Here is a 17,327-nt window from a genome sequence, read left to right as displayed (position 1 = left end):
CAGACTTAGTGTGATGCGTAGGTTATCTCCATATATGGAGATTCAACTTCAATGAGTAACCATGGCAAACTGTCAACTGCCCGTATGTCTTGATAATTGGTAAAACAAACTTTTGGCCTATTTGTGGAGATAAGCGACCAACGGTCGCTTATTGCGACCGTCAGGGAGCAGTTTACTATGAAAACCTCCGCCGGCCGTCCGTCCGTCCGTCCGTCACACGTCACACGTCACACCTTTGCCCTGCTCATATCTCCGCATCAGTATGACATCACACCACATGTGTACACAAACCTTTGTGTACGTTGCTGTGGCAACAGTCTGTTGTTGCTGGTCTGTTAGTGTACGTTAGCAACCACCTTAGCAACCATGGTTTTACCCTAGCAACCAACTGTTTACCCTAGCAACCAACTGTTTGCCATAGCAACCATGTTTTTTTACCCTAGCAACCAACTGTTTACCATAGCAACCAGATACGCAGAGCAGGGATCTCCATATATGGGCATAAACAGGTGACATCACACTGATGTCAGATACTCAGAGCAGGGATTTCTCCATAATATATGGGCATAAAAGGGATTCTGTTAGGGATCTCCATATATGGGCATAAAAGGGATTCTGTTAGGGATCTCCATATATGGGCATACAAGGGATTCTGTTAGGGATCTCCATATATGGGCATAAAAGGGATTCTGTTATGGATCTCCATATATGGGCATAAAAGGGATTCTGTTAGGGATCTCCATATATGGGCATAAAAGGGATTCTGTTAGGGATCTCCATATATGGGCATAAAAGGGATTCTGTTAGGGATCTCCATATATGGGCATAAAAGGGATTCTGTTAGCTGTTAGTGATCTCCATATATGGGCATAAAAGGGATGCTGTTAGGGATCTCCATGTATGGGCATAAAAGGGATTCTGTTAGGGATCTCCATATATGGGCATGAAAGGGATTCTGTTAGGGATCTCCATATATGGGCATAAAAGGGATTGTATCCCAGATGATGCCCTGTTAGGAGATCCACACTAACAGAATCCATATATGGTCCTACCGACAGCTGCTATAAGCCAACCCTGGCGATAAGGTCTGAGTCGAAGAAATGCTTCTTTCCTGGCAAGAATTGCCCCTTTATACTGTAGGGCTCGTTTGTGTATTGTATGACATCACGCCACATCATCGGCTGAGGACTGTGTGATGTCATCATATCTCCATATATGGAGACATAAGTTGCTCATGCCCAAATATGGGCTGGTGAGGTCAGACTTAGTGTGATGCGTAGGTTATCTCCATATATGGAGATTCAACTTCAATGAGTAACCATGGCAAACTGTCAACTGCCCGTATGTCTTGGTAAAACAAACTTTTGGCCTATTTGTGGAGATAGGTCGCTTATCTCCCGATTAGGGAGTCTTACTGGTACCAAAACCTCCACCGGCCGTCCGTCGGTCGGTCGGTCGGTCGGTCACACGTCACACGTCACACCTTTGCCCTGCTCATATCTCCGCATCAGTATGACATCACACTGCTGATGATGTGGCGTGACATCACGCCACATCATCGGCTGAGGACTGTGTGATGTCATCATATCTCCATATATGGAGACATAAGTTGCTCATGCCCAAATATGGGCTGGTGAGGTCAGACTTAGTGTGATGCGTAGGTTATCTCCATATATGGAGATTCAACTTCAATGAGTATATAAGACCGGCATTATCTACCGACAGCTGCTATAAGCCAACCCTGGCGATAAGGTCTGAGTCGAAGAAATGCTTCTTTCCTGGCAAGAATTGCCCCTTTATACTGTAGGGCTCGTTTGTGTATTGTATGACATCACGCCACATCATCGGCTGAGGACTGTGTGATGTCATCATATCTCCATATATGGAGACATAAGTTGCTCATGCCCAAATATGGGCTGGTGAGGTCAGACTTAGTGTGATGCGTAGGTTATCTCCATATATGGAGATTCAACTTCAATGAGTAACCATGGCAAACTGTCAACTGCCCGTATGTCTTGATAATTGGTAAAACAAACTTTTGGCCCATTAGGGAGTCTTACTGGTACTGTACTGTTGTCTCTTACAGTTGGACAGCAGTAACCCAGAGCTGGGTCATTAATTGCGACCGTCAGGGAGCAGTTTACTACCAGTAAGACTCCCTAATCGGGAGATAAGCGACCGTTGGTCGCTTATCTCCACAAATATCACAACCTCCACCTCTCACGTCATACGGGTAGCCATAGTTACACCTGGAATGTTGAATCTCCATATATGGAGATAACCTACGCATCACACAAAGTCTGACCTCACCAGCCCATACTTGGGCATGGACGACTTATATCTCCATATACGGAGATGGCCATATATGGAGATACGATGACATCACAGAGTCCACAGCTGATGATGTGGCGTGATGTCATACAATACACAAACAAGCCCTATATAAAGGGGCAATTCTCACCAGGGAAGAGAGCATTGCCTGGAATGTTGAATCTCCATATATGGAGATAACCTACGCATCACACAAAGTCTGACCTCACCAGCCCATATTTGGGCATGGACGACTTATATCTCCATATACGGAGATGGCCATATATGGAGATATGATGAAATCACAGAGTCCACAGCTGATGATGTGGCGTGATGTCATACAATAAACAAACAAGCCCTATATACTGATGCGATACGATGACATCACAGAGTCCACAGCTGATGATGTGGCGTGATGTCATACAATAAACAAACAAGCCCTATATACTGATGCGGAGATATGAGCAGGGCAAAGGTGTGACGTGTGACGTGTGACCGACCGACGGACGGACGGCCGGTGGAGGTTTTCATTGCGACCGTCAGGGAGCAGTTTACTATGAAAACCTCCACCGGCCGTCCGTCCGTCCGTCGGTCGGTCGGTCGGTCGGTCACACGTCACACGTCACACGTCACACCTTTGCCCTGCTCATATAGATACGATGACATCACAGAGTCCACAGCTGATGATGTGGCGTGATGTCATACAATGCACCATGCCCAAATTTGGAGATCATGTGTGGCAAAATATCAACAAACGAGTGAAAGGCCTTTATCCAAATTTGGAGATCATGTGTGGCAAAATATCAACAAACGAGTGAAAGGCCTTTATCAAGTAACCATAGCAACTAAAAATCAACAAATTGTGCAAAGTGAAATATCTTTATCTGGTAACCATAGAAACCAAAATAATCAACAAATATGAGTATTTGTCCCCTTGTAGTATAGATAGATGTGGGAATGGCTGACACAGAACTCCATATTTGGACATAGAAGTGACAGACAGATGATATCTCCATATATGGGCATAAAAGGGCATGGCTGATGGCTGAGGACTGTGTGATGTCATCATATCTCCATATATGGAGACATAAGTTGCTCATGCCCAAATATGGGCTGGTGAGGTCAGACTTAGTGTGATGCGTAGGTTATCTCCATATATGGAGATTCAACTTCAATGAGTATATAAGACCGGCATTATCTACCGACAGCTGCTATAAGCCAACCCTGGCGATAAGTCATCGTATCGCATCAGTATATAGGGCTTGTTTGTTTATTGTATGACATCACGCCACATCATCAGCTGTGGACTCTGTGATGTCATCGTATCTCCATATATGGCCATCTCCGTATATGGAGATATAAGTCGTCCTGCCCAAGTATGGGCTGGTGAGGTCAGACTTTGTGTGATGCGTAGGTTATCTCCATATATGGAGATTCAACATTCCAGGCAATGCTCTCTTCCCTGGTGAGAATTGCCCCTTTATATAGGGCTTGTTTGTGTATTGTATGACATCACGCCACATCATCAGCTGTGGACTCTGTGATGTCATCGTATCTCCATATATGGCCATCTCCGTATATGGAGATATAAGTCGTCCATGCCCAAGTATGGGCTGGTGAGGTCAGACTTTGTGTGATGCGTAGGTTATCTCCATATATGGAGATTCAACATTCCAGGTGTAACTATGGCTACCCGTATGACGTGAGAGGTGGAGGTTGTGATATTTGTGGAGATAAGCGACCAACGGTCGCTTATCTCCCGATTAGGGAGTCTTACTGGTAGTAAACTGCTCCCTGACGGTCGCAATGAAAACCTCCACCGGCCGTCCGTAGGTCGGTCGGTCGGTCACACGTCACACGTCACACCTTTGCCCTGCTCATATCTCCGCATCAGTATGACATCACACCACATGTGTACACAAACCTTTGTGTACGTTGCTGTGGCAACAGTCTGTTGTTGCTGGTTTGTTAGTGTACGTTAGCAACCACCTTAGCAACCATGGTTTTACCCTAGCAACCAACTGTTTACCCTAGCAACCAACTGTTTACCATAGCAACCATGTTTTTTTACCCTAGCAACCAACTGTTTACCATAGCAACCAGATACGCAGAGCAGGGATCTCCATATATGGGCATAAACAGGTGACATCACACTGATGTCAGATACTCAGAGCAGGGATTTCTCCATAATATATGGGCTTAAAAGGGATTCTGTTAGGGATCTCCATATATGGGCATAAAAGGGATTCTGTTAGGGATCTCCATATATGGGCATACAAGGGATTCTGTTAGGGATCTCCATATATGGGCAAAAGGGATTCTGTTAGGGATCTCCATATATGGGCATAAAAGGGATTCTGTTAGGGATCTCCATATATGGGCATAAAAGGGATTATGTTAGGGATCTCCATATATGGGCATAAAAGGGATTCTTTTAGGGATCTCCATATATGGGCATAAAAGGGATTCTGTTAGCTGTTAGTGATCTCCATATATGGGCATAAAAGGGATGCTGTTAGGGATCTCCATATATGCGCATAAAAGGGATTGTATCCCAGATGATGCCCTGTTAGGAGATCCACACTAACAGAATCCATATATGGTCCTACCGACAGCTGCTATAAGCCAACCCTGGCGATAAGGTCTGAGTCGAAGAAATGCTTCTTTCCTGGCAAGAATTGCCCCTTTATACTGTAGGGCTCGTTTGTGTATTGTATGACATCACGCCACATCATCGGCTGAGGACTGTGTGATGTCATCATATCTCCATATATGGAGACATAAGTTGCTCATGCCCAAATATGGGCTGGTGAGGTCAGACTTAGTGTGATGCGTAGGTTATCTCCATATATGGAGATTCAACTTCAATGAGTAACCATGGCAAACTGTCAACTGCCCGTATGTCTTGTTGCGACCGTCAGGGAGCAGTTTACTATGAAAACCTCCACCGGCCGTCCGTCGGTCGGTCGGTCGGTCACACGTCACACGTCACACCTTTGCCCTGCTCATATCTCCGCATCAGTATGACATCACACCACATGTGTACACAAACCTTTGTGTACGTTGCTGTGGCAACAGTCTGTTGTTGCTGGTTAGTGTACGTTAGCAACCACCTTAGCAACCATGGTTTTACCCTAGCAACCAACTGTTTACCCTAGCAACCAACTGTTTACCATAGCAACCATGTTTTTTTACCCTAGCAACCAACTGTTTACCATAGCAACCAGATACGCAGAGCAGGGATCTCCATATATGGGCATAAACAGGTTACATCACACTGATGTCAGATACTCAGAGCAGGGATTTCTCCATAATATATGGGCATAAAAGGGATTCTGTTAGGGATCTCCATATATGGGCATAAAAGGGATTCTGTTAGGGATCTCCATATATGGGCATACAAGGGATTCTGTTAGGGATCTCCATATATGGGCATAAAAGGGATTCTGTTAGGGATCTCCATATATGGGCATAAAAGGGATTCTGTTAGGGATCTCCATATATGGGCATAAAAGGGATTCTGTTAGGGATCTCCATATATGGGCATAAAAGGGATTCTGTTAGGGATCTCCATATATGGGCATAAAAGGGATTCTGTTAGGGATCTCCATATATGGGCATAAAAGGGATTCTGTTAGCTGTTAGTGATCTCCATATATGGGCATAAAAGGGATGCTGTTAGGGATCTCCATATATGGGCATAAAAGGGATTGTATCCCAGATGATGCCCTGTTAGGAGATCCACACTAACAGAATCCATATATGGTCCTACCGACAGCTGCTATAAGCCAACCCTGGCGATAAGGTCTGAGTCGAAGAAATGCTTCTTTCCTGGCAAGAATTGCCCCTTTATACTGTAGGGCTCGTTTGTGTATTGTATGACATCACGCCACATCATCGGCTGAGGACTGTGTGATGTCATCATATCTCCATATATGGAGACATAAGTTGCTCATGCCCAAATATGGGCTGGTGAGGTCAGACTTAGTGTGATGCGTAGGTTATCTCCATATATGGAGATTCAACTTCAATGAGTAACCATGGCAAACTGTCAACTGCCCGTATGTCTTGAGCGCAATTGAGAGCCTTCGTTACACCCCTAAAAACCAGTACTTGGGATTTGTTGATGTAAATGTTCACATAGAGTGTAATAATTGGTAAAACAAACTTTTGGCCTATTTGTGGAGATAAGCGACCAACGGTCCCTAATCCCTTACTGGTGATATCCTATGCAAAGTAGGCCTACCTACTGTGTTCTATCCGTCTGTCTTTCAATGTTATATGAGATACATAAAGTGGTTCCTGTGTAAATAAGCCGAAAAGCCACCAGTGATTTGTACTGCCATATAGTGATAGTGCAGACTAGTGAACACAAGAACAATAAATGTATAAAATAATAGTGAACTGTATTAGTATGAATTACTATAATGCTGGACCCAGTTTAACCCAACGTGAAGCATACAACTGAAGGCTAATAATATAGCTACTTAGCACTTTACACATCCACAAGGACGTTTATACTCTATGAAATACACCATGTATTTTAGCAACACAAGGACACCTGCCTGCTCAGAACCACACTCTTTTAGTAACCTACTAAAAACGGACATTTGTGTTCCTTTTGTGCCTTACAAACCTGTAAAATCAGGAAAAATGACGTGAGACCATAGCGTGAGACAGAGAGAGACGTTGTTGCTTTCTTTCAGTAAATATGGCGCTCCCCTCCCCTGTATTCAAGCATTGTCATAGCTGAACCACTGTCTGAAGCTGGTTGCACACTGCTGCGTTTTTCGTTGCGAAATGCGTTTTTCAGGGCAAGGAGAGAGAGAAAGATAGAGAGAGCAAGGGACCGAGTGGTGCGCGAAACGGACGGCAGTGGGCAAACGTGATTGACATAACGTGAGGTTGATTTTTTTATTTGCGTGCTCCGAAATTCACTCCGATATTCGGCCCGAAAAACGCACCAGTGTGCAACCACCTTAATGCTGCCCCCTGCTGTTCTGGAAGACACATGGCAGGCTGCCAAATACATTTCTACAAGTGAATAGGCCTACCACTTGTGTGACCACACAATATACAGTAGTTGGCGTCACAGCTGCTATTCATTCATTTGGATGATGCTGAACCTGTGGTAAAATAGCCTATATCCATACTGAGAAGATGGTGCTGTTCTCGCCCCAGGCCTGTGTCAAGAGTGTAACCTATACCATAATTTAAAAATAATACAATGAATAATGGTATCCTTATTCCTTTTATTTTAAGAATAGAAAAGAATGATGTTCTCTTACTACACACACTATAATAAACATTGCAAAAGTCTACACATTTCTTTGGTTTGTTACAGATTTGGAAAAACATTGGCATTGGACAGCGCTTTGGTACTTTACTTATACATCTTTCACATGTCTGATTCAACCAATCAGAGCAGAGCAAAGGAAGTGGGTGGAGCTAAGAAGCTTCCAATAGCCCTGGGCTGACATGAACATTAACATACAGCACATCAACTATCTGGAAACATTCCAGTACACACAGTCTGGTAATTTACATGCCTTGCATATGTAACAGGTCCAGAAGAGGTGACCATGTATAGATATATTTGATTGGATAGGATACTCTCTGTACTCTGTAAAATCAGGAAAATGACGTGAGACAGAGATACGTGATTGCTTTTTTTTGCTCAGTGCTCTGACAATAATGTGTATTAAACATAATTATTCCATTCAGCCCATATTTTGTAATAGCATCATCATGCTGTTATTATGTCCATTTGATGTTAATGTAAATACATGTATTTATTTTAGAATGTCCATCTTTCACAGAATTCACAAACACCAATAATACACATTCAACTCCCCATGCAATGCATCTTAGTTAACTCCCCTGGAATGTGCACATAATATGACACTTTAAGCAGTAACCATGTCAACCCTGATGGTTAATCTTTATAAGCAGTAAACTTTGGAATACCTTTTATTATTATTATTTCTATTATTTATTTATTTATGACTGCCCCCCTTTTGCTATTGACCTAACGGTCGCAATAACAACAATGTGACGCAAAAGATTACACATTAATTGGGTTGTTTTTCATCCATACATTTTGCCTTTGCAGGGTTAAACATTCATATGAGCACTGTACATATTGCACACAACAATGTGTACACACATTATGTCATTATGGTCAAATAGTATATACACATTGTCACCTTCCTAAATTAATTACATACTGTTTTGAGTATCATTATGATGTTGCTGACAACCTCTCTGAGGTCTCTTCTCAATAAGGATATAGGCTATTTAACCAGAGGTTACCTGTGGTTAAACAGCCTATATCCTTATAGAGAAGGTGTTGTTCTCACCCAGTAGTGGTCTGTGTAAAGAGTGTAACCTAGAGGCCATTTTATTTTCACAATACAACGTGACTATGTAGCACAAGTCATAAGAAAATCTGGCTTTTAAAACATTTACAAATTAATTTAGCTATTTAGTTTAGTTAGGCATGGCTGAAATGGTTGAACAAACGCCCTCTCACAAACACGCACACATATTTCTATGCAGATGTTATGAAAACAAAAACAAACCATCAGGCCAATGAGCAAGAACACAACTTTATTAGTTCATAATACGATGTGAACAATCAGTTCAGTGTAGTTACATCACAACTAAAGAAAATGATCAACATAATATAAAACATGTTATCTCCTACATGAACACAGTATATTCATATCCATAGCTTTTACAGGGTTAAACATGTAGTATATGAGCACAGAGCACCGTATAGATTACAGAATGTAAACATCAATGTTGTATCCCTTACACACCCTTTGAATACATCAGTGCCAGTTTACCAGTTTGCCAGGTTAGGATGTGTAGCCCTGTTGCTGAATGGATGGACCAACTTATTTGCATGTATTCCCTTTAGTGTGATAAGTAGTGAGCATAAAGCCCCTGTGAGTATTTATTTTCTCACATACTGGTCAAATACCATTCTGAACTTCCTAAATGGATCTATCTCTATCTAAGCTGGCCAACTCTGATACATGCCTATCCTTATGGGAGAAGAATAAATCTGCATGTGCATCTTCAGGAGACCTTTTTTTTAAGTGGTTGCTACAATCTGTACAGCTAAAGGGCATGAACCTTCATGTGCTTTTTCACATAACTATTTGTACTAAAGCTTTTACCACAAAGTGTACAGCTGAAGGGCTTCTCCCCTGTGTGAACCCTCATGTGCTGCTTCAAATGGCTACTATTTCTAAAGCTGTTGCCACAAACTGTGCAGCTAAAGGGCTTCTCCCCTGTATGAACCCTCATGTGCTGCTTCAGATTACCACTATTACCAAAGCTGCTGCCACAAACTGTGCAGCTAAAGGGTTTTCCCCCTGCATGAACCTTCATGTGCATTTTCAGATTACTATTCTGACTAAAGCTCTTACCACAAAGTGTACAGCTGAAGGGCTTTTCCCCTGTATGAATCCTCATGTGCTGATTCAGATGAGCACTTCTACCGAAGTTGCTGCGACAAACTTTGCAGCTAAAAGGTTTTTCCCCCGTATGAATCCTTGTGTGCCGCATCAGTTCACCTTTCCGACTAAAGCTGTTGCCACACATTTCACAAATATGGGGCTTTTCCCCTGTATGAATCGTCATGTGTTTCTTCAGATTACCCTTTTGACTAAAGTTGTTGCCACAAATTTCACAGCTGTAGAACTTTTCCCCTGTATGAATCGTCATGTGTTTCTTCAGACTACCCTTTTGACTAAAGTTGTTGCCACAAATTTCACAGATGTAGAACTTTTCCCCTGTATGAGTCAGCATGTGCTGCTTCAGACTACCCTTTTGACTAAAGTTGGTGCCACAAAGAGTACATACAAAGGTCTTTTCTCCTCTAATAGTCTTCATGGATGGCTTCTCTTTTGATGATTTCACACCATGGAACAGTTTGCAGCTCATAGACAATCTTTGTCCTTTCACATGCTGAGTCTTGTGTGATTGCTGTGTGTTTAAAACTGACTGGACTTCCCTGGTCTCCTCCCACTCATCACTGTCTTCAGTATCAGATTCAGAACGGTGTGAAGAGAGGAGCTGAGCATCACTGGTTGGTTGTGATGTTTCACAGTCCTCTATACATGCATAGGAGGTGCTGGCTGGAGGGTCTGTTTCTCTGTTTTCAACATCTTCACTTTTCACTGTTAGTAATGTCAACATTGTCCCATCAGCCTCTAACGGGACAGTCTCTTGTATTTGGAACAGCTCCTCTCCTTCCTCTTTAATCTGTTGAGATTCTGGTTCCTTCTGGAACAGTCTGGACCCCATCATCTCCTGTTTTGGTGAAGGCTCTTCTTTACACACAGGGACAACATCTAGGAGGAGGATAAAACATGAGAGTTTAAGTCATGACGCTCATTGAGGTTGAACCAATGTATTCCAACAATGCAGTATTCGTCAATGAACCTGTGATTCATATGTCATTGAATGCACACAGACATTAATGGTCATCCAATTTGGGTGCTTGTCCTCTGCATGCATGCTGAGTGCATGCATGCTGAGTGCATCCAAATGAACGAATGAAGCAAAAGATCGGTGGAGTTTAGTACCCTAAGCTAGTTGGTCGTGTCAGCTGTTGTACAGAAATGTCATGGAGCACACTGGAGCAATCAGGTTTTATCACAGCTTTAGAATCATCATCACTCTTACCTGTTGTGTATCTTGTGCACGGCATACAAAGATCCTCTTCCTTTATAAGCGGTTTCACATCCCTGTCAGGTGATGGCTTTGAGGACACTGCCACAACACCTGGTGTTGCCTCCACCTATACAAAACAAAAAGAAAATAACTATAAAAAAACTAATACAAAAATAAACCCCCAACCCGCTGTATTGCTAACCTGAGGTATCACTTTTTTGTTATCTTCTAGATTTGATCAAACTATTATTTGCCCTCTCCTTTTATAAACAGTAGGCTATTATGTTAAATGTGGAGAATAAATACTATTTGTGACTAAAATACTCAACATACATACAGGATAATAGATACAACATGTATGCAAACATAACAAACCTGGTGCTCAATCTTCCTCCTTTTGGTTTCCCTACAGGTCTGTTCAACTTCCCCCGGTTGGTTCATCTGTAATGATAAATGTCTTGGTATTAAACACCAGTGTTTGGCAATATTACTCATGATAGCAATATGTCACTTTGTTACATATTGAAGTAATTAGTTATTACTTGGAATCAAGAGTAATATACTACATATTACTTTTGCCACCCCCTCGCGCAAAACAAAAGAAGTGATGCACAACAACACAATCTGTTTAGATAGCTCCCTTTAGAACTAAAAAATATAATTATATAAAAAAAGCCAAAAAAATCACCAATCCACCAAAATATAGCAAATATTGGCCTTTGACAGCGTAATCCCGTAAACTACTTGTTACTGGGGAATAATTCTAAGTAATGTTATTACATACATACTATTACTCATAAGTAGTTACTGCCCAGCACTGCCCTTGTGTTGAAAGAGGCCACACAAATCTAAACTCTGATAAAGACAGTCTTCTTCAAGGTTAGTAGTTTGTATCAAACACAACTAGTTGTCCATCACTATGGTAAAGTCTCAACCACATGACCAACATCTTACCTTCTTGTTCAGTTGTTCTCAAAGTCAAATCCTCTTAAATGGTTCTCTGTCTCGTCTCTGAATATGCTGCAAGCACAAACAACATAAGACTACAACAGCGCTTTGGTACTTTACTTATACGTGTTTCACATGTCTAATTCAACCAATCAGAGCAGAGCAAAGGAAGTGGGTGGAGCTAAGATGCTTCCAATAGCCCTGGGCTGACATGAACATTAACATACAGCACATCAACTATCTGGAAACATTCCAGTACACACAGTCTGGTGATTTACATTCCTTGCATATGTAACAGGTCCAGAAGAGGTGACCATGTATACAGATATATTTGATTGGATAGGATGCTCTCTGTACTCTGTAAAATCAGGAAAATGACGTGAGACAGTGAGAGGTGGTTGCTTTTTTTCAGTGCTCTGACAATAATATGTATTAAACATAATTATTCCATGTAGCCCATATTTTTTAATAGTATCATCATGCTGTTATTATGTCCATTTGATGTTAATGTCAAATACATGTATGTTCACATAATTCACACACATCAATAATAAACATTCAACTCCCCATGCAATGCATCTTAGTTAACTCCTCCTGGAATGTGCACATAATATGACACTTTAAGCAGTAACCATGTCAACCCTGCTGGTTAATCTTTTATAAGCAGTAAACTTTGAAATACCTTTATTATTATTATTTATTTCCCCAATTATTTTTTTTCTTTATGACTGCCCCCCCCCCCCCCCCTTTGCTATTGATGATATCCTATGCAAAGTAGGCCTACCTACTGTGTTCTATCCGTCTGTCTTTCAATGTTATATGAGATACATAAAGTGGTTCCTGTGTAAATAAGCCGAAAAGCCACCAGTGATTTGTACTGCCATATAGTGATAGTGCAGACTAGTGAACACAAGAACAATAAATGTATAAAATAATAGTGAACTGTATTAGTATGAATTACTATAATGCTGGACCCAGTTTAACCCAACGTGAAGCATACAACTGAAGGCTAATAATATAGGGAACGTGCGTATGACGTTTTGTAGGCCGATTTGGAGTTATCGGCCTACAAAACCAGCGCCATTGCCGAGGGGGACCAGTAAAAAAAATTAAAAAAAATTGAAGCAACAGTAGGAGAGATCAGATGTTGAAACATTTTCCAGTGACATATATAAAATAGCCTACAATAAAAAAAAAAGTGTCCCCATTATGCAAGTAAACAACATTCGATTGTGATTTAATAAATAGGCTTAGGCCTAAAGAGATTATATTTTAATCGGCAATGCAACACAGGTCCCGTCTTACAATACAAAGTGAAGCTCACTCGACCATTTCTCTCTCTCTTTCTCTCTCTAAACGGAAAATGACTTACCTCTGTAGATAGAAAATAGCCTAAAAGCATTCCTTTCTCCCTGGCTTTTGTTTCAATGTTAATATTATAGATTCCTAGGCAACCAACCAGCAGCATTGACAATAATAAGTCTACATTTATGATAAAGTTTACACCGCTCTGACTTCTGACAGTGCCTGTCAATCAGTTCACACAGCTGCAGACAGTATGTTAGATTGAGTAGACCTCACCACATGAAAGGCAGAGGCACGCATGGACTTTTAATAGCCTAATAATAAGCTAAATGCTCGGGTCTCTCTGAACCTCGGAAATAAACGGATTTCAGGACAATGTCACAAGTCTCAAAAAAAAAAAAAAAAAAAAAAAAAGGAATCAGAACGGGACGGAAATGGACAAGACCATTACGGGGCCACTCGGGTTTGGTTTTGTAATTTGGCATAACACATATATTTCTATTTAATATATTATAAGCTTGAGCATGTCTCTCTCTCTCTCTCTCTTCTGTTGGATAATTAGAGAAAGCGCACCTCTCTCTCTCAATACAAAGTGATCCTTGCTTGACCACAATGTTCTCTCAGATGATCTGCGTAAAGTGGCAGAGTTGACTGAAGTGTCTAGGCTAATACATATTACACGGGAGGTTGAGGCCAGTAAATCTGTCATAAATATATCTATTGAATATATTATAGGATATAGCCTACAACGAAATTGAGCAAACGGTTTTGTTTAAAGAGAAAATATATCTGACATGGCTGAACAAGGGACAGACCCATGATGTTTACCAGGATAAGAAATAACACTAGAAAAGTTGTTATTTTGAGAGAGAAATGTCCCGCACACTTTGATATGGTTTATTTTGATGATAACTGTTGTAGCCTACAACAATCTATCTCAATACATATAGTAATAGGATCGTCATGGCGGTTGTGTAAACGTTGTAGTGCACTTATTATTATTATTATAAGTGACGTCCCTCGAGGATGGCGACGGGAAATACGTCATCTGGAGCGAAACTCCGCCTAAAGCTGCATTCACACTGCAGATATATACAGTTGAACGTTTTGCTTGCTTGGTCAATGTTATCTCAATGGAAACCAGCTTTAAAGCTTCCAAACCTTCGTTTGGTGTGTGTCCTGTATCTTTAAAGCTGGTTTCCATTGAGATTACATTGACCAAGCAAGCAAAACGTTCAACTATATATCTGTAGTGTGAATGAGGCATAAAGCTGGTTTCCATTGAGATTACATTGACCAAGCAAGCAAAACGTTCAACTATATATCTGTAGTGTGAATGAGGCATAAAGCTGGTTTCCATTGAGATAACATTGACCAAGCAAGCAAAACGTTCAACTATATATCTGCAGTGTGAATGCAGCATTACGCTCACTTTCTATAGCTACTTAGCACTTTACATTACAGTAGTCCACAAGGACGTTTATACTCTATGAAATACACCATGTATTTTAGCAACACAAGGACACCTGCCTGCTCAGAACCACACTCTTTTAGTAACCTACTAAAAACGGACATTTGTGTTCCTTTTGTGCCTTACAAACCTGTAAAATCAGGAAAAATGACGTGAGACCATAGCGTGAGACAGAGAGACGTTGTTGCTTTCTTTCAGTAAATATGGCGCTCCCCTCCCCTGTATTCAAGCATTGTCATAGCTGAACCACTGTCTAATGCTGCCCCCTGCTGTTCTGGAAGACACATGGCAGGCTGCCAAATACATTTCTACAAGTGAATAGGCCTACCACTTGTGTGACCACACAATATACAGTAGTTGGCGTCACAGCTGCTATTCATTCATTTGGATGATGCTGAACCTGTGGTAAAATAGCCTATATCCATACTGAGAAGATGGTGCTGTTCTCGCCCCAGGCCTGTGTCAAGAGTGTAACCTATGCCATAATTAAAAAATAATACAATGAATAATGGTATCCTTATTCCTTTTATTTTAAGAATAGAAAAGAATGATGTTCTCTTACTACACACACTATAATAAACATTGCAAAAGTCTACACATTTCTTTGGTTTGTTACAGATTTGGAAAAACATTGGCAGGAAGCTCTGCCTTGGTTCATTCAAAGTGGCTCAAAATCTGCAATATGAATTTATGCATGGAAGCAAAGGAACCAAAAGTTAAGCTTGTGGTGAGGCAGACTGCGACCTGACGGTCACTTATCTCCCGATTTAGGGAGTCTTACTGGTACATATTGTTGTCTCTTACAGTTAGACAGCAGTAACCCAGAGCTGGGTCATTAATACATATTGTTGTCTCTTACAGTTAGACAGCAGTAACTCAGAGCTGGGTCATTAATACATATTGTTGTCTCTTACAGTTAGACAGCAGTAACTCAGAGCTGGGTCATTAATACATATTGTTGTGTCTCTTACAGTTAGACAGCATTAACCCAGAGCTGGGTCATTAATACATATTGTTGTCTCTTACAGTTAGACAGCAGTAACCCAGAGCTGGGTCATTAATACATATTGTTGTGTCTTACAGTTAGACAGCAGTAACCCAGAGCTGGGTCATTAATACATATCGTTGTGTCTCTTACAGTTAGACAGCAGTAACCCAGAGCTGGGTCATTAATACATATCGTTGTGTCTCTTACAGTTAGACAGCAGTAACTCAGAGCTGGGTCATTAATACATATCGTTGTGTCTCTTACAGTTAGACAGCAGTAACCCAGAGCTGGGTCATTAATACATATTGTTGTGTCTCAGTTGGACAGTAGTAACCCAGAGCTGGGTCATTAATACATATTGTTGTGTCTTACAGTTAGACAGCAGTAACCCAGAGCTGGGTCATTAATACATATTGTTGTGTCTCTTACAGTTAGACAGCAGTAACCCAGAGCTGGGTCATTAATACATATTGTTGTGTCTTACAGTTAGACAGCAGTAACCCAGAGCTGGGTCATTAATACATATTGTTGTGTCTCTTACAGTTAGACAGCAGTAACCCAGAGCTGGGTCATTAATACATATTGTTGTCTCTTGCAGTTGGACAGCAGTAACCCAGAGCTGGGTCATTAATACATATTGTTGTGTCTTACAGTTAGACAGCAGTAACCCAGAGCTGGGTCATTAATACATATTGTTGTATCTTACAGCTGGACAGCAGTAACCCAGAGCTGGGTCATTAATACATATTGTTGTGTCTTACAGTTAGACAGCAGTAACCCAGAGCTGGGTCATTAATACATATTGTTGTCTCTTGCAGTTGGACAGCAGTGTGTACATGAAGAGCAGTAACCCAGAGCTGGGTCATTCATACATATCGTTGTGTCTCTTACAGTTGGACAGCAGTGTGTACATGAAGAGCAGTAACCCAGAGCTGGGTCATTAATACATATTGTTGTGTCTCTTGCAGTTGGACAGCAGTGTGTACATGAAGAGCAGTAACCCAGAGCTGGGTCATTAATACATATTGTTGTGTCTCTTGCAGTTGGACAGCAGTGTGTACATGAAGAGCAGTAACCCAGAGCTGGGTCATTAATACATATTGTTGTCTCTTACAGTTGGACAGCAGTGTGTACATGAAGAGCAGTAACCCAGAGCTGGGTCATCATGGAGTGTTCAAGTTCAGACGACAGCTCAGCGAGGACGTCAGCTGCTTCCGCCGGGGAAGCCTGGGAGGAGCACTTACAGGTAGGGACCACTGGGGGAGCACTTATCCCCATTAAGACCTGAGGCCGACTCTACAAAATGTGTTGTAAATCCTTCCAAGGATTCTGAAAAACAAACAAACAGACAAAAAAACATGTTTTTATGAGCAGTGGTGCTCAAACTTTTTTATGTCAAGGACCCCCAGAATGATATGTATTTGGCCGCGGACCCCATCTCAAAATATCTTGTTCCAGGGACCCCCAGTAGCAAATACTTGAGTTACGAATGTTTGCTTACACAAAATAGCACTGAGTTTCATGCTACTGTATGAGCTTGTAGATCTGCTATTTTTAGTTAAAGTGGTTAAAATCTAAAGTGACACAAATGCCTTCCACGTCTAAATGGGTTATGCAGGT

The 17,327-nt window shown here is 41.4% G+C and overlaps 1 protein-coding gene across 2 annotated transcripts in view; it reads left to right on the top strand.

The window, feature by feature from the left end:
* Window positions 1-17,327, top strand: part of mast4 (microtubule associated serine/threonine kinase family member 4) — a 184,276-nt gene that overhangs the window by 49,313 nt on the left and 117,636 nt on the right. For both annotated transcript variants that reach the window (XM_080743788.1, XM_080743789.1), the window contains one exon: window positions 16,824-16,953. In XM_080743788.1, the coding sequence (XP_080599914.1) occupies window positions 16,824-16,953 (130 nt within the window). The remainder of the gene's footprint in view (window positions 1-16,823; window positions 16,954-17,327) is intronic.

The sequence above is a fragment of the Nannobrachium achirus genome (assembly GCF_963921795.1).
Source record: "Nannobrachium achirus genome assembly, chromosome: 15".
In the NCBI taxonomy this organism is placed as follows: domain Eukaryota; kingdom Metazoa; phylum Chordata; class Actinopteri; order Myctophiformes; family Myctophidae; genus Nannobrachium; species Nannobrachium achirus.
This window is presented reverse-complemented; position numbering and strand designations above follow the sequence as displayed.